Consider the following 20,000-nt stretch of genomic DNA (forward strand, 5'->3'; position numbering starts at 1 on the left):
ACCATTGCAGGGAGCACCATTTGCTATCAATCAGCAATCACCAATATCTCAAAATGCATTGCTGCACCCCCTGTTTTGATGCATGATCTCCAAACAGTAGCTGGACATGGAGCCTGCGTAGCCATGTTGATTCACCACCGTCAGGTAGAGACTTGCGTTGCGTCGGCTGGAGCTGATACGAAAGAGAGACGGCCCCTGCACATAGCGTGAGAGGAAATCCAATGCAAAAACGACCAGAGAAACACAACAACCACCCAAAAAAGGGAAACCACATCAGTGCAGGAAGGAAGTCCCTGGAGCTGCGGCGGCCTCAGAGTCTGAGAGCTGTCAGTCAGCTTGAGTGACACCCCGCCGACTGCGCCCAGAGAAACCGCAATAAATTGGGTTTCCTGATAAGGCTCAACAAAACACGGGCAAGGCGCCCGTCGAAAATATAAGCCGCCGCTGTTTCCTCCCTCCCCCCCCCCCTCCACCCCCTCCTTCCTGTGGGCTACTTGAGTGCTGTCAATCAACGTGATTGACGGGTTCACACGTGTTGCCGGCGGATACCGGAGAGGGGGGGATGGCGGGTGGGGTGAAGAGATTAACACACAGGAAGAGGAGGAGAAAGATAGAGACAGAGGGATATGGAGACAGGGAGAGAGGGAGAGAGAAAGAGAGAGAGACAGAGAGAGAGAGAGAGAGAGAGAGAGAGTGGAATACAGAGAGAGCGGGAGATGGAGAGAGGAGAGTGAGCGAGGGGCGGCATTAAGCCGAGCGGAAAAAGGAAAATGAATAAATATGATAAATATGATAATTGAAATGATTTTTTTTGGGACATTTTTTTAAGACTTTGTGTGTTGGATTCCCGCTATACCCAAACGGATTAGTCCCTCATTGGCTGTCATTCTGTGCCTTCCCCTCGTAACACAAAGACACACACACACACACACACACACAAACATATGCTCACAACACAGCCCCTAAACCTGCTTCTCCGCACACCACACGAACACTATCACTATAAAATGAAACACCTATACAACACTTATATAGAAAAAAATCATATCTATAGATAAATATATCAGTATATATTCCTATGAAAAATGAACAACATGCGGCGGCAGCAGCGGGGGAACTTTGTCCCGCAAAGACACAAGATGTATGGCTCTGGGGAGATAGTAGCAACAGTAAATGATTACCTTTTTACAAACTGGGCCTTTTCTAATAAAATGCGCAGGAGTGGTGTTGGGGGGGAGGGGGGGGGGGTATTATGAATTCGGCCGCCTGGTGAAGATAGCATTTCTGAAGCCACAGCACGGCTGATCGCTATCACCGTGAGGAGAGCGCTCCGATCTGTATTCTTCAGCACTGGTCCGCCAGAAAGACCTGCGTGTGTGCGCGTGCGTGTGTGTGTGTGTGTGTGACGGAGAGAGACATCCTTTAAGGCTCCTTTACGCCTGCGGTCGAGCTATGACAGAGCCAAGATCTGTTTTCTGTTTCGCCATCGCACCCTGAAGACGAGTGCATGTGTGTGTGTGTGTGTGTGTGTGCATATCTGGTGTGCGTACACAAGCACCCACCTGCACAGCTGAGAGAGAAGGAAGTATTTTTGTAATGTATAAACATACACGCATACCTGCTACGCCGCCGGGCAAATGGAAGCAGTAGATTGAAGACGCTACTGTGTGTGTGCGTGTGTGTGTGGTGTGCATATGTAAGATAGAGCAAGTGAGAGAGCAAGTAAGCAGAAAGATAGAAAAAGCAGAGGGAGATAGAGAGAGGGAGAGAGAGAGAAACACAGAGAGAGAAAGAGAGAGAGAAAGAGAGAGAGAAGAGAGAAGAGAGAAGAGAGAGAGAGAGAGAGAGAGAGAGAGAGAGAGAGAGAGAGAGAGAGAGAGAGAGAGAGAGAGAGAGAGAGAGAGAGAGAGAGAGAGAGAGAGAGAGAGAGAGAGAGAGAGAGAGAGAGAGAGAGAGACCGAGATAGGCAGAGGGAAATAAGTAAGTGAGAGTAGCTCTGAGTCCAAGATCCATGTTAGATGTCTGATACTGGAGAGAGAGACACACTGACAGATGACACACCCGCGCACACACAAACACACACACACACACACACACAACAACAAAAAGAGCATTCTCAGAGTAGTAGACACACCCCCTTTGATAGCAACCTCAAACAGGCAACAACAGGCGAAGAGCAGAGACAACAGACGGACTGGCAAATGGATAGACAGACGGATGGACAGATAGCATGAATGAGACTCTTAGTGCCATCACAGTGCCGCCATCATTCACACACAAGATACACACACACACACACACACACAAACACACACAAACACACACACGCACACACACACGCTCACACAGTGTACCAAACACAGACTGTGGAGTGAAGACACAACGCAGGCCAAGACAAGACAGCCGGAGGGAGCAACAGATAAAGTGGAAGAAGCCGTCCAAATAACAAGGGCTTAGATAAACACATAAGATATATCCACCAGGCTAAGGGCAAACATAAGCCAGCCATTGAGCGCTGGGAGGTTGTATGGTAAGCAGGGTGAATATCGATGTGATGATGTCACGTCAATAGTCTGTCCATCCATCACCCCAGTGTTGACCTGACCACGCCGCCTACATGTGTTCCTACACACATAAATGCACACAACACATGGTACTACAAAACTTGCGCACGCGCACACACACACACACACCCTCACTGCAATACGATACACACACACGGATGCAGAGACGCACAAAAGTTTACATGAAGAAAAGTTAAGCAGACATACATTGATCTTACTGGAAAAGGGATCAGCTATCTTATCTTATGTTATGTTAAAGCAGGGGCCTGTAGGATTTAGTGCCATCTAGCGGTGAGGTTGGAGATTGCAATGAACTGAATATCTAGCTCCCACCCCATCACTCCTCCCTGTCCAACGCCGTAGGAGAAGCTATGGTGGCCTGTACTGGTCTGTAAGGTGCCAGTAGGTATTCCAAAAGGATGTCATCGTCTATTACAGCATCCAGCGAACAATTTTTATGTTCATTGGAATATACATGGATAAATAAAATACATACTTTTGAAATGTATTTTAAAGTCCATTCCGCTAGATGCCACAATATTCTACACACACTGCACTTTAATGCCAATGTTAAATGTTTATTATTAGTAGTAGTAGTACTATTTTCATAATTGTTATTATTGTAATATATATTTACATTTGATGATGATTAGTAGTAGTAGTAGTAGTAGTAGTAGAAGTAGTAGAAGTATTACAATTACTAATTACTGTATTATCATTTTAATCGTAAATATCATTAAAAAGCTTACCAATAATAATAATCATTATCTTCATCATATTTGGTAAACCCATACCCTCATATTAAAATAGTAATAATAACAAAAACAATGAACAATTATATTAAATAATTTAAATAACTTTTGTTTTGTTTTGCTAGGAAATAATCCAATCAAAATATAATTGGGGAAGTTTAGTTAACCAAGTCTATTGGAGGCCTGCACTAATAATGAATAAATACATATTATACAAATGGTTGACTTGCTGTTTTTTGATATAGAAAGGTTAGACACTAAAATACATTTAGATTCTTCCAGTAGTTCTTGCTCACACACACACACACACACACACACACACACACACACACACACACACACACACACACACACACACACACACACACACACACACACACACACACACACACACACACACACAGCTACTAAGGCTCGGCTTTCTCATTATAAAACACACACTTAAGATCTTCATCTCAGCAGACACGTACCACAAAGCTCTGCTACAAAAACATTCACTTCACTTCTCCCCCTCTCCCTCCCCCTCCCCCTCCCTCTCTCTCTCTCTCTCTCTCTCTCTCTCTCTCTCTCTCTCTCTCTCATGTCCATCCTTCTCTCATTTCATCCTTTCTTTGTCCCCCCCCCTCCCTCCCACTACAGGTGTCAGTGGAGATTTCACGGACCGCATGTATGTGTGAATTTGCCCAAGACACCCGCCTCCTCCTCCACCTCCCCCTCCTCCTCCTCCTCCACCTCCTCCCCCTCCTCCTCCACCCAGTCTTGAGTGCTAATTTACCCTTTTAGGTTTAATCTCGCCGAGAGTCGCTCTCCCTCGCCCTTTAATTAGGCTATGGGGAGTAGACACCAACACCAAACGCACTTACACTTAGGTACACACACACACACACACAGATAAAGTTAAGACACTGCAGAGCACACCGGAGACACTTTGCTGTGAGGCCCCACTGTGGGGCTCTTTCACACTGCCAGGCTCCGCTGTCTCAGCCCTGCCTCTGACTGGGTGAATCACTACGACACACAGGGAGGGAGGGAGGGAGGGAGGGAGGGGGAGAGAGAGAGAGAGAGAGAGAGAGAGAGAGAGAGAGAGAGAGAGAGAGAGAGAGAGAGAGAGAGAGAGAGAGAGAGAGAGAGAGAGAGAGAGAGAGAGAGAGAGAGAGAGAGAGAGAGAGAGAGAGAGAAAAGAACAAAAAATTGGATGTGTGTGTCCAGATAAAAGGAGTCCAATATACTCACCAAGCCTCTCCCTCTCTGCCTCTCTCTCTCCATTGCTTTCACCCCACACACAAAAGTTTCTCCCTCAAAATACCTTCAGCAGACGCCCTCGATCCCGCGCAACACTGACACAGACACAGACACAGACACAGACACAGACAGACAGACAATCACACTTGTAACGACAACATCAATCTTGCCTAAACAAACCTGGACAGTTGCAAAAGGTGGCGTGTGGGCCGGGGGGGGGAACAGGGGGAGGGGTGGTTGGGCGGTCGGGATACAATAACACAGGCGGCGGGAGGGAGGGAGGGAGGGAGAGATAGGGGCTCGTTATGGTGGAAATAAGATGGCACTTAATTGGGGTCTGATAGTCCTAATAGGCAGCCCTCTGATTACCAACTCTGCACATTGGCTTAAATTAGCGCACTGATGAGCAGCCTGGGGATTCAATTATGCCGGGGGAGAGATGAGGGGCCCTAATAGGCCACTGTATCGGGAAGCACGAGGGGCCGGGGCCCGGGCCTAAGAGCGGGTAATTGGTTGTTTAGTTGGTTGTGGGGAAACTTTAGCACCACTTGGTAATTAACAGAAGACTGGGGCACTTTTTGGGAGGGGGGGGGGGGGGGGGGAGGTGGGAGAGAGGGAGAGAGAGAGAGGGAGCATAAGCGAGAGACCAATAATACATAACAAGACCCCCTCACACACACACACACACCCACACACACACACAGACAAATAACAAGTGCCCTTTCGGAGCACACAAGCTTGAGGAGGTCAAAGGCACCGGCAAAGAGTTAAGAGGATTGGTGATTGGCCAAGTGGACAAATAACAAACTAATACGTTTAACAGAAATCAACGGCATAGCTTTTCTAAAATCCTGTCTCTCTCTGTCTCTCTACCTCTCTCTCTCACTCTCTCTCTCTCCCTTCAGGCTGTGGTTGAACGCCCCAAAAATTTGTATCGCCGAGCAGATCCCAAACGGTTAGCGTTCCCTTCGCGGCTCCATACAACCACCCCGGCCTCACAAGCCGACTCACAGCAGCTGTGTGCGTGCATGCGTGCGTGCATGCATGACCACCTCATGCATGTATGTTATTTGCAAACACACGGCGGATATGGTGACCCTGTCGCCCCTTCTACTTTGACCCTGCTTCGCTTTGCATTCAGCGCCAAACCCCAAGGAACACACAGAGCTGGAACAGTGGAGATCAAGCAGGGGGAGGGGGGGGGGAGAGGTAGTCACCGTGTCACTCAAGCCCCCCGAAAAACGACTACTTAACACTCTGGCTGTTGGAGGCCAGGGCAGGAGAGAGGAGAGGTGAACAAAAGCCTGTTTTCCAGTGGCCCTTGCGTGATGAATGCAGCAGGCTGGCTGGAAGGGTTTCCTGCTCGTCGGAGCGGGTCATTATGCAGGTGGTTGTGGTGATGGTGGGGAGGTCGGAGACAATGCTAGCGGGTCAATGGATGATCCAACGGCAGCAGAGTTCAATCTGGGCCTGCCCTGCCCAGGCTAAGGTCAATCATGTTTACTCATGGAACTTGAACTGACAAAAACAATGACAACACACATACACGTGCACGCACGCAGCCACTCACACCTGACCTGCCGACATGCTAAAACATGTACTCGGATACTCACTGAGATAGTGAGATTGATGATGGTGAGGAGAAGAGAGGCTCAAAAGGGGGGGGGGGGGGGGGAGATGCATCCCCCCAGAGGTAAGGTTTTGAGGGCGGGGGTCTGTGGTGACACGATGGTGTTTACCTGGGACAATGAAGGTGTTTACGTGGGGCCAGAACACAGGCATATCGAATGGTGCCCTTGCTGCCCCTTGAGGGAATGCCCCAATTAACACCCCAAGACTTGTTGTGGCTTAAGCTTCAAGTTCATGCATGCAGGTCTGGGTCTGGGTGTGCGGGACCAGGGATAACAACAAAGGAAAACAGAAGGACAGACTTCCTAGTCGACAGATATGTATATATATATATATTTATTTTTTATTTTTTCAAAAGGTATTGTGAAAGGGCCGGCTTGCAAAAGCTCCTTGTTGAAAGCCTGTCACACGTTCTTGCTGGTTCTTGCAGATTCTTGTTCATAGTACAAAAATTATGAAAGCAGCATTAACACGATACATCAGCACATGACAACAAAAATATGCCACTGAAGAAGGAAAGGTCCATTTAGTCCATTTAAATCAAGGCTTTTAACAGTAAGACCTACTGTCTTCTACTAATTTCACAATATAATTTGCGAAGTTTGTGATTTTATAATTGTTCAAACACAAATTAAGAATTTTCACGCGGCAGGCCCATTACAACAACCAACCACCCATGCCTAACACCTCTCATACCTACCCTACTTACAGTTCAGCAGCCTATTATTTCCCACAATGCCATCATGGGAACACAACATACGGAGGGCGACCACAACTGCTGACGTCTTGATGTCCTCTCTGGTGTTTTCTTAAGACACTATTATTGCTGTTGTTGTCGTCGTCGTCGTCGTCGTCGTCGTCCCCCCCCTTCCGCCCCCGCCATCTCCCCTTACCTCTAAAAAATGTGTCAAGTATAACACGTTACCAGAAAAAAAAAAAAACAGATGTTGATTTTTATATTTATTATACTTTTCCTCCCCCTCGATTTTTTTTTTAACGATCACTTTCGCGACGTTGACACTGTTGTCGCGGCGATTGGGACACATTTGTATATTTGTGCATTTTTTTTGGTCGTTGTTTGCCAGACACATGCACACCTGTCCTCCGCGTATCTCTCGCCGAGATAACACGCCCAGGTAACACGGCACTCTGGTGGCACCCAGGAGGGCTGGGAGGTATCAGCGCACCGTGCAGACGCATGCAAATCCTGAGCGGGATCCCCTGAGAGAGTCGATACGTTTTAACACAAGCACACAATGGGGATGGAAGGGAGGGCCAGGAAGCATGCCAACCGCGGATTTTGCCTGTGGTGGGTGGAAGTGCTTACAGTCAGGGCCGGGTGTGTCCGTCCCCCGTCCCCCGTCCCCCCCACCACCACCAGCAACAACAGCACCGGCAGCACCACCCATCCCGGTGGCCATCCATCACGTGTTATTAGGTGGGAATGGAATCTGCTTAAGCAGCAACAATGCCTTGGAGAGGTTTTGTTCATTTCCTTATTTTGGGGTTTGGGTTGGTTGTTTATTATAAAAATAATTGAATCGCACAATTCCAAAATTCCTCAGCCAAGCCCATGGTAGCTAATTAGCAGGCGGTTGATCGCCGCGCCCTCCCCAGCCCCCCCCACCCCCAGATTAAAAATTATAACCATGCTAGTGAAATCTGTATCGGTAAATATTTCAAAATACAAAACTAAACTCTAAAAATGTGGCAAATGGCGATGACCATACTTGTACGTGTGTTAGTTTATTGGGGATACAAAAATAAAAGAGAATGTTTTTTTGGAAAGCACACACACACACACACACACACACACACACACACACACACACACACACACACACACACACACACACACACACACACACACACACACACACACACACACACACACACACACACACTCGGCCTTGCTGCAAGGAGATCATAAAGAGCAAGGCTCTTCCTCAAGGCTGTGTGGGTGACACTGTTACTCTACAGACAGGGCGGTGGGCAGAAAGACAAAGTTATCCTTGAGGAGATCATTTAGTAAAGAAGTCACAAGGACCGTTAGGACCGTCTACGGGGGAGATCACAAGGGGACAACAAGGAGTGTTCTGTTAGCGGGCATATCTCTCTGCATATCGCGCACGCCACGCAATTGCCATTACCATTTTATTAAAATATCATGTCAGCAATATTATTTTTTTTCTCGTAACCACTCCGCCCAACCGTACCTCGGCACCTTTCACATCTTCACACCCCTAACCAATTCCCCCCCACACACACACACCAACGCACACCCCTCCTCCACCCTTCTAATTCTCATCACCATTGCCTCCATCGCTCGTCAGGTCTAATCCCTCTCTTTCTTCCTCTCTTCCTCTGAGAAGGACCTCTGCTTTCATCACTGAGTAGAAGCTTTAACATTCGGGAGGAGGCGAGGGGAGAGGAAGTAGAGAGAGAGAGAGAGAGAGAGAGAGAGAGAGAGAGAGAGAGAGTGAGAGAGAGAGAGAGAGAGAGAGACAGAGAGACAGACAGAGAGAGAGGGAGAGAGAGCGCTAGAGAGTACCACAGGTGACGGCAGCAGTGAGGACATCCGGCCGTCAATCAATCTGGCAGACAGGTTTGTGTGTGTGTGTGTGTGTTTATGAGTGGGTGGCGAGAGGAAGGTGCACGTGTGAGTTGGTGTGTGTGTGTCTGTGTTCGTCCTGTGCGCAGATGAAGGGAGTGAGCAAGCACCGGCGTTTGATCTGTGTCGTTCAAAGGGGGATGAGCAGGAAGGGCCATCACAGACGATTTGCCTCTCGCTGAGCCCCCCTACCACTCAGACAGGAGCAATCACAAGCAGGTTAATTCACCACATCTACCTTCTTAATCTCTTCTCACTCTCGCTCCCTCTATCCCCGCCACACTATCTCTTCGTCTCTCTCTCTCTCTCCGTCTCTTAAGATGAAACGCTACTCTCACTGCCACCGCCCAAAACGGTCGTCTTTTCTCTGTCTTTTCTGCTTTCTATCTCTCTCTTCTTTACAAAGAGCAACAAAGATCGACCAAAAGTGCACTTGCAAAAAGAGCGCACGCACGCACGCACACACGCACGCGCACACACACACACATACGTGTGTATGAGTGGGTGGAGGTGATGGATGGGGGGTGGATGAGTGTTTGTGCGTGTGGTTGTGTGGGTGTGCGTTGTGCGTGTGTGTGTGTGTTTACACACATTACAATTTGTGCTCTGGCCCTGCTTGCTTAGGCAAAGCTGAGCTGGGCAGATGGAGAGTTGACCTGGAGCAGGAGAAGCAGCATAGAGACGGGAGGGTTGAGAGGCCAGAGGGGAGGGTTTAAAGGGGGGAGCGTGTCAGAGTGCGAGAGGTGGAGGGTGAAGGAAAGAATAGCCATGTAGAATAAAACCCCATTCAAAAACAACATTCCTTGCAATAATAAGTCCAAATCAAAACAACAACGCACTTATTTCTCTTCTTTTTAGTTTTTTCCTGGCGAGTCAGGGGACCCCGGGGTTGGAAGTTCAAGCGGAGCGGGATGAAACCGTACCACGTACCCCCCCAACCCCAGCCAGTCACCTCCACCCCTACGCTCTGCCCAGGCCCCTGCGGCTATTACGGGGGGGTCAGAGGCATAACAGGATAAAGGCTGTCCTCCCTGCCCCTCCAGAAAGGACAAGCCACTCGGTGGATTGGATTGGGTGGCTCCAAGGGCAGTGAGGGTAGAGCATCGCGACACAATGTCAGCCAATAGGAAGGAGACAGGGATTTTTGTTCTGTCTGTCTACCCCCCCCCCCCCGCCTATGCAGGCTGACTGACTGACAGATTGGCAGCGACGGGCCCGTGGCAAGCAATCTTTGAGTGGTGCTATTTTGTGGCCATTTTGCCCTCCGTCAGCAGTGAACGGGACTCACTCACTCTGACACACACACACACACACACACACACACACACACACACACACACACACACACACGGAAACCCAGAGAAGAACAACAAATGAGTGACACAAGGTAAGACTATGATCTATGTTCGAGTGTGGGTCTGACCTTCAGGGTGTGTGTGTGTGTGTGTGTGTGTGTGTGTGTGTGTGTGTGTGTGTGTGTGTGTGTGTGTGTGTGTGTGTGTGTGTGTGTGTGTGTGTGTGTGTGTGTGTGTGTGTGTGTGTGTGTGTGTGTGTGTGTGTGTGTGTGTGTGTGTGTGTGTGTGTGTGTAGCCTGGGTCATGTTCATAAGCTAGCCTTGAGCTAGCAGCAGATCAGGGGTAGAGGAAGGCCACGCAGGTAGCCACCCCTTACTCCATATCTACCACCAACGGAGGATGTGCTGCTATTTGTACCCTTGATTCTCTACGTTTGTTTGTGTGCAGTGGTGTAGCCTTACGTGTACATATTACTGACAAGCTGTTCCATTTGCCCGCATCTGCTAACATTCACATCCGGTATAACCAATCCGTCGTACATTTAAACGTGCGAGTGTGCATGCGTGGTTCGAGCCCGCGTGTACACGTTGCCGTGGGAACGTACCGGCGTGCAGGTAGGCCAGGTCCGGGTTCTCGATGTCCGGGTGGTGCTCCTTCAGGTGGTTGCGGAACTCGGTGGGCGAGTTGGTTGCCGCCTCACACTTGGGGCAGTTGTACATCTTCACACCCTCGTGTTTCCCCGTGTGCAGGATGTGCTTGCGGATGTTCTCGGCGCAGTTGGACCTGGGGGAGACACAGAGACCCACAGAGATTCATTCCAAAAAATAGCACTATATATATATATATATATATATATAAACATAATAACAACATCAACTGGAGAACGGAGAGATTTTGAAGTGTGAAGCTCAGGGCCGACTCAAGCTGGTTTGTGCTGGGGGGAGGCAGGGATCAGACCGTGTTTGGACGCTCTCCAAGAGCACTTGTCATCATGGCAAATTGCCTCGTTGCATGAAGCCTTAGCAAAGATAGCAGAAACGACGACACACACACACACACACACACACACACACACACACACACACACACACACACACACACACACACACACACACACACACACACACACACACACACACACACACACACACACGCACAACAACAACACTATATTAACAGGAAACCAAGTAAACAATAGTATTTAGCTGTCAAGCCAAACATATCCCAAGAAATCTGCTCCTTTTATTTTTCAACATTCACCCGTTAAGCGTGTGAGCGGTTCAGCGCCGCCGCCACGCAGTGGAAATAAACAGGCCTTCCTTGTAGCGGCGCTGGGAATAAATCTGATGGTATCAGGGGCCACGAATCTCCCACAGCTGTATGAGAAGAATGGGATGAGTGGTACCGTGTGCGTGTGTGTGTGTGTGTGTGTGTGTGTGTGTGTGTGTGTGTGTGTGTGTGTGTGTGTGTGTGTGTGTGTGCGCGCACAGTGGATACTTGTAATGGTTCAGAGTTTATCCAATGTGTATTCAGGTCTTTGTGCCGGTCAGATAGGGCAGGCGAGGCAAGAGGAGCTACTGCTGGGCGCTGGATGTAATGATGTCACACACACAGACCTCCCCCCTGATTAATGATGCTGTCTGACCTGCTCCCAGGCCCTATCTAAACCTGCCCACGGACACAACCGCGCACACACGCGTGCATACGCACACACACACACCAACACACACACACACCAACACGTCCGAGCGTCGAAATGCATTCATAACATATCAATATCCGAACATATGATATCAGGCTAAAGATTCCATAAAACATTCAAACTCACCTATGCACCCACACTCTGTATCACCCCTTAACCTCTCCACACCGTAGACACACACACACACACACACACACACAGACACACACACACACACACACACACACACACAGGTGCAGTCCGGTCCAAGACTTGCGTACCCATGCACGTGCACATGGCATCATCGGTTGATGGATGGGGTACTCGTGCTGGGTTTGGGCCTGACATTCTCGGACAGTATAATACGCAATTACTCTCCCTTATCACCTTGGCTGGGACTATAAAGGCTCCCGGTGCCATAGCTCAGGCCGGCCAAGGAGAGAATTTGTTTTCACTTTTGCTCAGACACCTCTCTCCATCATGGGATACCACTGGACTCCGGACCAGCCCCTCTAGCCCAGCCAAACTGGGACTCCCCCACCTCTGGCCTGGGGAGGGGACCCCACCGCCCCAATCCCATAAAGCCAGCAGCTCGCGGGTATATTTTTAACCCGGCTTAGAGTTCGAACGTGACAAGACGGCATGACAGACCGCCGGACAGGGGGGCACTGATTCAAGATCCTCCTGCTGCTTTGCGAATTTGGTGGGGGTCAGCAAAAAAAAATACATGACCATCCATCAATACCATCACTCAAATACACTGCCGTTCTGTGTTCTAGTGAAATGCTGATCAGCGCGAATCACTGCAGCAGTCCTGCGAGTTGGGGCACGGATGCTTAAACATATCCCTGATGACTTATTGTGCTAATCCGTGTGTGTGTGTGTGCATTGGTGTGATGACATCGTTATCACCCGTCGCCCACATCAGCACCACAGGTTCACAGACACCCACTGCGGCATCTGTGTAAGACCAACCCCCCCCCCTCCCCATGCTAAACAAACAATATGGATGGATGTACACATCCATAGACATGAGAACAGATCGACATTTTCAAACACACTCATCACGCATGCTGATACATACGGTTATTATAGTTATAATGTGATACAGAATCTCACCCTGAATTAGGTTATGTCTTAATCGGGAAGCGCATGAAAGAATTATGGCGGGGGTAAAAAAAATAATCTCACGCCACACTAAATGGTCCTGTAGAGAGCCCGGATGGATCCCTGAGGGGAAGGGAGGGGAGGGGGAGGGAGAGGCGGGGGAGAGAGAGGGGTGAGGCGGTGGTGTGCGTTACCATCTCTCAGATATGGTAATGAAGTAATTGTCATATTAAAACAACACACCGTGCGTTTAGGAGTGAGCAGGTGTCACAGTCGGTGAGGGCCCCACGCCCGGCGCCCCTTCCTCTCGCCGCACGTCGATTAATTAGTCCTGCGCTGTTTAAACTTCCTCTCTCCCCCCCCCCCCCCCCCCCCGCCATCCAGCCCGCGCCACGGGAATCGGGGCCACTGCGGCGCTGACGTGTGCCAGAGACGGCGCTCCTTCAGTCTCCTGCCTCTGTTACATCCCTCTCCCCCCCCCCCACCCCTCGCTCCCTCTTTCGCTCTCTCTCTCGCATCTTCTGACGAGCGTATGGTAATGGCAGAGGTGTAATTGAGAAGCGCTTCGTTAGAATATAATTTAAGTATGTGTGTTTGTGTATTTTTGTGTTTTGTGTGTTAAGATGGGGGGGGGGGGGAGAGGGGAGGGCGTCGCGATAACTGTTGGAAGAAGGAGGCCCAGTCATCATCATTAACGTCTCGACTCTCTTTCGGTTTCTTTCAGTGTTTTTGTGCCTCGTTCCCGCTTTCCCGACCTTCCGCCTCAAAGTCGCCGGCCTTCCTGACACCGACGTTATTCACCGGAAAGGTAAGAATAAAGCGAGCGGTCCGGAACTGAAAGCGCTCTGTCTCAGGAAGAGAAAGACTGAACTGGGGGGGGGGGGGAAGGCGTTCAGGTAAATAAATAACAGACCTCGGTGGACAGAGACGTGGGCAGAGTCAGCCGCTAGGCATCAATTAGAGCCCGTCTTTCGCCATCTCCCTGCTACTAATGAGTGCCTTTTTCTTCAAATGCCAAAAGGGAAATTGTCGCATTTGAAGCCGCGAGGTTTGGCATGCATAAACGGGGAGAGGCGAGTCGGAGAAAACGATATGCGCTTAATTGAAATACCTCTGGACTGCGAGGGAGTCATGTCATCCGGAGAGGTTTTTTCCGCTCTTCGCAGACATCACTGCTGCCTTCGTCTCGTGTATCTGTCTACGCATGTGGGGGCCTTTCGATCCGTCAGAGGCAGTTTCAGGAGGCCCACATGGGAGCCGTGTTGATTGAGATAACTTAAGTGGCTTATCGCCAGGCCTAATTGATCCGAGATGATCCCTTCCACGGGACTCAATTGACACTGCAAATACCACTGCAAACGGTAGCGGTAAACAGAAACGCTATGCTGGACGGCTTCCACTTCACTCAGGGCCCCGATGTCCTCCTCTCTATTATAATGATGATAACAATGAGGATTATAATGTTGTTGCGTGAGGCTTGGCCAAGACTCAACACAAATGGAGTCATATCTCAGTTAGGATACCTGGGATTCGGAGGACGTTGAGATACTTCATCAGAGTGTTAAAGACTAAATGAACCCCTTGGAAATTCATGGAATCTAACAAACAAAGCGTTTTAAAAGGCAAACTGAGCAAATTTGGTATTTCAGAAGAGTGTATCAAACTGGGTGCCCTTCGTATGACTCAGTACCCATGAAGTAGCTCTCAGGTTCAAAAAGGTTGGTGACCCCTGATCTAGAGAGTTCCAGGAAGGAGAGGGAGGATTTTTTCGTTCGGCACGGCCCCGGGCCAGTTTTTTTTTTAAGCTTTTTTTAAAGCTTGAGCATTGTGAAACGCACAACAAACCGTGGAGTTATATTACTATTATGTTATAAGCGTCCAAGAATGTAAAGCCTCCTTCGACGAGGCCATCAACATTAACTGGGCAAAGTCCCACAAATCTGCACCTACACTATGGTTTGAGAGTACCCCCTCTACGTCATGAAGAAACGCAGCAGAACATTCATAAACTGGGTTGGGGTGAGAGGCAAAAAACATAGGGTTTTACGCCAGTTTTTCTTCTGCATTATGCTATTATTTCATAATAGTGACATAATAAGACATCGATATAATTAACACTTAAATAACACGATTTTGGGCGGGGCAATAGTTCACAAGATGTAAGTCAATGAGAAGAGTCTTAGTCAACCAGGCGTTAAATACTCGGATGGTTGCAGGTAAACATTAAAGCAGTGCCTTGCCAAAATTATATTAAAACCTACATGGCTGGAACGTGTATGTATGTTATTTTGAAACAACGGACAGAGAAAGTGGCGAGACTAGATCATGGTCACGGACAGACAACTTCCCACGCCACACCCCATCCAGCTCTCTTCAACCCCTCCAGCTCCTCCCACGCCTACCCAAGCTCCTCCCCCTCCTACCACAGGTCCTCCCATGCCTACCACAGGTCCTCCCATGCCTACCATAGCCCCTCCCACTCCCACATCATGACCCCTCCCCCTGTCCTCCAAGCATCAATGGTCTCTGGCAACCCACAAAATGTTAATTAGCCTTCTACTTTGCCCTTTGATTTGTCACGGCCCAGAGCAATCATATCCGTGATGAGCTACAGGTCCAATAGGTTCCTTTGGGGGCGGTCCCTAACCTGACTGAATCTTTGAGGTCATTCAGCCAAATTAAATACGTACAGAGAGAAAGCTTCCGTACCAAACTTTTCCGTATAATCATCACACGATGAGTCACTAACACGTAGGAGAAGGACTTTAAGTTCTTTTAAGTATTGCCCCAAAGCACGGCGTCCAGCCACATCATTAGAAGCCAGGTGATATCATCTTTTCATAATCACAAAATAATGGCCCTGATCGCAATAATTATCACCTCTTCAGCACGGCGGGGTTTTATATATATTTATACATATTATAAGTTACGACACCCTCCAAAAATAAAATATCATAAAAGAGGACAAATGAAATGAGTCGTGTTATGGTGGCCCGTGAGGCACAAGGAGCAGGTGCGCAGCACTCTGAAATGACTTTGCAGGAGAGATGGAGAGAGCAGAAAAAAAGGAAAGGATAAAGGAAAGGAAGGGGAGTACATCTAAAACCAATGATGGGTTTTAGATCATTCCCTTTCACACTCTGCTGTCGTAACCCCAGGAAGAACGGGAGGATGAGGAGCAGAATGACAGACAGAGGGAGAGAGGGCGAGGGAGCTACAGGGAGAGCGGGAGAGGGAGATATAGATGGAGACGGCAAATGGAGAGATGGAGATGTGCAACACCGGCCAAAACTTTTTCAATTTCACCGACAATTTCCTGTGTAATTACTGATGTGGTATGATGGTGTTTTAATGACAGGGACCTGCCAGTGACAGTGATGCCGTTATGTGTGTGTGTGTGTGTGTGTGTGTGTGTGTGTGTGTGTGTGTGTGTGTGTGTGTGTGTGTGTGTGTGTGTGTGTGTGTGTGTGTGTGTGTGTGTGTGTGTGTCTGCACATGTGTGTATGTACGTGGAAGGGTCTGGCTAGGCCTGTTGATGATAGCAGAGTGATGAGACGAAGCCACGCTGTGGAGATTAGACCTGTCGACCCACTCCCCCTCCAACACACACACACACACACACACACACACACACACACACACACACACACACGCACACACACAGACTCAGACACACTCAAACGCACACAACCCCACACACACACACAGGGGTGTACACACACATACACACAGGGATGCACACGCACACACACACATACACACACACCCCTAGCCCCTTAGCATCCCCCGCCAAATCACATGACACATTCACACACACACACACACACACACCCACACACACGTACACACACACACACACACTACACTCACACCCCCACCCGGTCCTCCCCATCAGCCGATGCCATCAGCTCTCTGATCACGGGCTTCCATCAGGGAGCACCATCAGCTCCTCCATGCGTGGGACCGGGGGCGTTCAATGAGGCGTTTACCTGTACTCGCACCAGGGACAGCGGTACGGCTTCTCCCCCGTGTGCACGCGCTTGTGCCGGGACAGGTGGGACTGCGTGGTGGAGGCGAAGTTGCAGAGGTGACATTTGAACGGCCGCTCCCCTGGTAGGAAAAACAGATAAAAGGCGGGATAGGAGACGGATATATTGGTCAATGAGCTGGGGTGTTTTTCGTGCGTGTGTGTATGTGTCCCTTCGACATCTGGTTACAATACTAACAGCAGAAGCGCACTCCGGTGCACATCTGTCGATAACATTTAGGGAGGGAAGGTCGCAGGGCAGATTGATCCACACGCGGCGCCATTCACATCGACACGTGTCAGCACGGAGGAGCCCGCGACCGTCGAGGTAGACACATCCATGCCGTGATTCTAGTTAACCCTGAACAAATCTCTGCAGCTTGGTCACCCTGCAGGAGCACGATTAAACGCAAAGGTTGTATTCCGTCCATGTCCGCCCTGCCGTGAAACACAAATCAGACTTGTGGCCACGGCATTTCAGGGGCAGAACTTAAAGGTTTGGACAACAGAAATCTGTCATTTACGATTATTATCGATTATTAAGGTGTGCATTAGACAAATTATGTTGCACAAAATCCATTGCAATTTTGTGTAATTTCAGACTATCAATTCCTTCTATTCCTTCAAGGCAAATTAATTATGTGAACACTGAAGTGGGCAAACCAGGTCAGTCACAGTCACACAGTAATGATGCCATTTCAGACTTTGATTCAGTAAGAACAGGGATTCAGACCACATCCCTCCAAATCCTTTCCTTTCTTTTAAACAGATTTCACGAGCTGACTTTGAGATGGATATTAATACAATTAACATACATTTTCCTGACAAGATAATCTGTTGATTCATAGTGGATACACCCCTCTGCGATACGTTATTGTAATTTTACGGTTTTAGTCGTCCATCACTTTAATTTCCACCAGCTACAACACGACATGGTGGCGATAAGTGACATGACTGACATTCTCAGGCTCAGTCATCCATGCTGGCACGCGTGCACACCAGTGACAACGTGTCTGCGTACGGGTGGGGGGCGTCTACCCAGCATACGCGTGTTTCATAGGTGATAGTGAAGGAGCCCGTGAAGTCTGTTTGAAATAAAATACTAAATATGGGGATATCATGACATGTCAATCTGCATGGAAAGCGACAGAGGTTTGTGCATGCCCCGGGAACAGACTTCCACGTGGATGGAATACAAATTGTCTTCTTGTCTTCTTGACGCGTCTTTGACTCACCTGTGTGCTGCCGTCTGTGTTTGGTGAGGGCGTGTCTGGTTCCCCCCGCAAAGCCGCACAGGTCACAAAGGTAGGACTTCTCACCTGTAAGGGGAATGGGGGGGGGGGGATAGGAGCAAAAAAGGTGCTCAGATCAGTTGGAGAATGGCATATGCAGAAGTGGATCGACACTTCAGATTTGGTCTAAGAAAGATGGACATTTTGCGTGAAGGGTGGGAGAGGGCGAGAGAGCGAGAGAGCGAGAGAGCGAGAGAGCGAGAGAGCGAGTATAGAATAAGAACATTAAAGTGCGGGATGAGAAAGAGGGACAGAGATGAAGAAGGAAAAACCAAAAGACAGATGGGATAGATGTGAAAGAAATGAATGGGGGAGAAAGAAAGAGAGAGAGGGGGGGGGAGTGAGTGAAAGAGAAATAGAAGGAGAGTGAGAGAGATGGAGAGAGGAAGGGAGGGAGGAAGGGAGGGAGAGAGGGATTGAGGGAGGGAGAGAGGGGAGCTGAGCGACAGGGCTAGTTGGTTAACAGATGAGAGCAGCAGAAGTCACAGATCACTAGTGTACATCCGTCAGAGCTCTCACCGCTAACTAATTCCCCTGATCAGATGGATCCGTGTAAATATGTCAAATGGGGACGGGAAATTGCCAGTGTGGTTTATTGACTGTGATAAAATCTGAAAAGCACCGCTGAACATAATTACATACTTGTCAGAGCCATAAAAATTAGCTTTATTATCAATGGGATGGTTTTGTACAACTTCATTTGGGGGCGATGCCTTCCAGATGGGGCCGCATGAAGAGCTGCAGTGGTGCTCTTACACCCCCCCTGCTATTCTTTTCATATACCCTTCTCTCATTCTCTCCCTCCCTCCCTCCCTCTCTCCTCTCTCTCCGTCCATCTCTGCCACTCTCTCTCTTTCCACCACATCTGGCTCCATAATTCACATTATGAGTCTCTCTCTATCTCTCTCTCTCTCTCTCTCTCGCTCTCTCTATCTATCTCTCACTCTCTTTTCTCTCTCTCTAGCTCTCTCTCTCTCGCCCTCTCTTATCGCTCTCACTCTTGTCTTGCATAGGAATAGACATACTCTTGTGTATTGAGACTAGCGTGCATGGGCATCTGTGAGCAGGCCACATGGTCGTACACACCGTCACCCTCACACACACACACACACACACACACACACACACACACACACACACACACACACACACACACACACACACACACACACACACACACACACAGGGACCCGAATGCATGCACGCGCATGGGGGACACCGAAGTAACCGTTACTTAGCTATTCGTGTAAAGCAGAATTTTGTACTCCAGCTCTCACTACACATTGATAATACATTTGGTTGACATCCCACAGCTGGGCACGGCTACTGCCTGAGCCTTTTTTGCCTATTTTTTTATTTGGCAGCGATAACAGCTTTCCCTGAGTCCACTGAGACAAAGCAGTATGAAGTTTCCTCTATTAAGGGCGTTTAGAGCCACTCAACTGTGAGAGGGCTTTTAATGGCGTGCCACTTAGCAGAGGGAGAAAATACAAAATAAAAGTTGCGTTTGTTCGCAAAACTAGAACGTGTTTGCCACTCGCAGGTCCTGAATCCCGGTCCCCAGAATAAAATAAATAAATAACGGAACACGCATACGTTTATAACACACACACACAGACACAAATACACACATCCCAGTTTCACCCCCATTAAAGCATCAACCGGCAGGACTTACTAAGGTCTCATGGCCATAATAGTCCACCGCAAACCACTCCTCACACCACCCCCCCTGCCCCCATCCTAACACACACACACACACACACACACACACACACACACACACTCTCCCGATGCCTCTCC

At 48.9% G+C, this 20,000-nt stretch overlaps 1 protein-coding gene across 1 annotated transcript in view; it reads right to left on the reverse strand.

Moving 5' to 3' along the window:
• znf407 (zinc finger protein 407) overlaps positions 1-20,000 on the reverse strand; it is a 69,995-nt gene that overhangs the window by 36,201 nt on the left and 13,794 nt on the right. Inside the window, exons 4-6 of the mRNA XM_030370376.1 lie at positions 18,144-18,227; positions 16,871-16,991; positions 10,698-10,876 (exon numbers count right to left, since the gene is read on the reverse strand). Coding sequence (XP_030226236.1) covers positions 10,698-10,876; positions 16,871-16,991; positions 18,144-18,227 — 384 coding nt within the window. The remainder of the gene's footprint in view (positions 1-10,697; positions 10,877-16,870; positions 16,992-18,143; positions 18,228-20,000) is intronic.

The sequence above is a fragment of the Gadus morhua genome, chromosome 11, assembly GCF_902167405.1.
Source record: "Gadus morhua chromosome 11, gadMor3.0, whole genome shotgun sequence".
Taxonomy (NCBI): Eukaryota; Metazoa; Chordata; class Actinopteri; order Gadiformes; family Gadidae; genus Gadus; species Gadus morhua.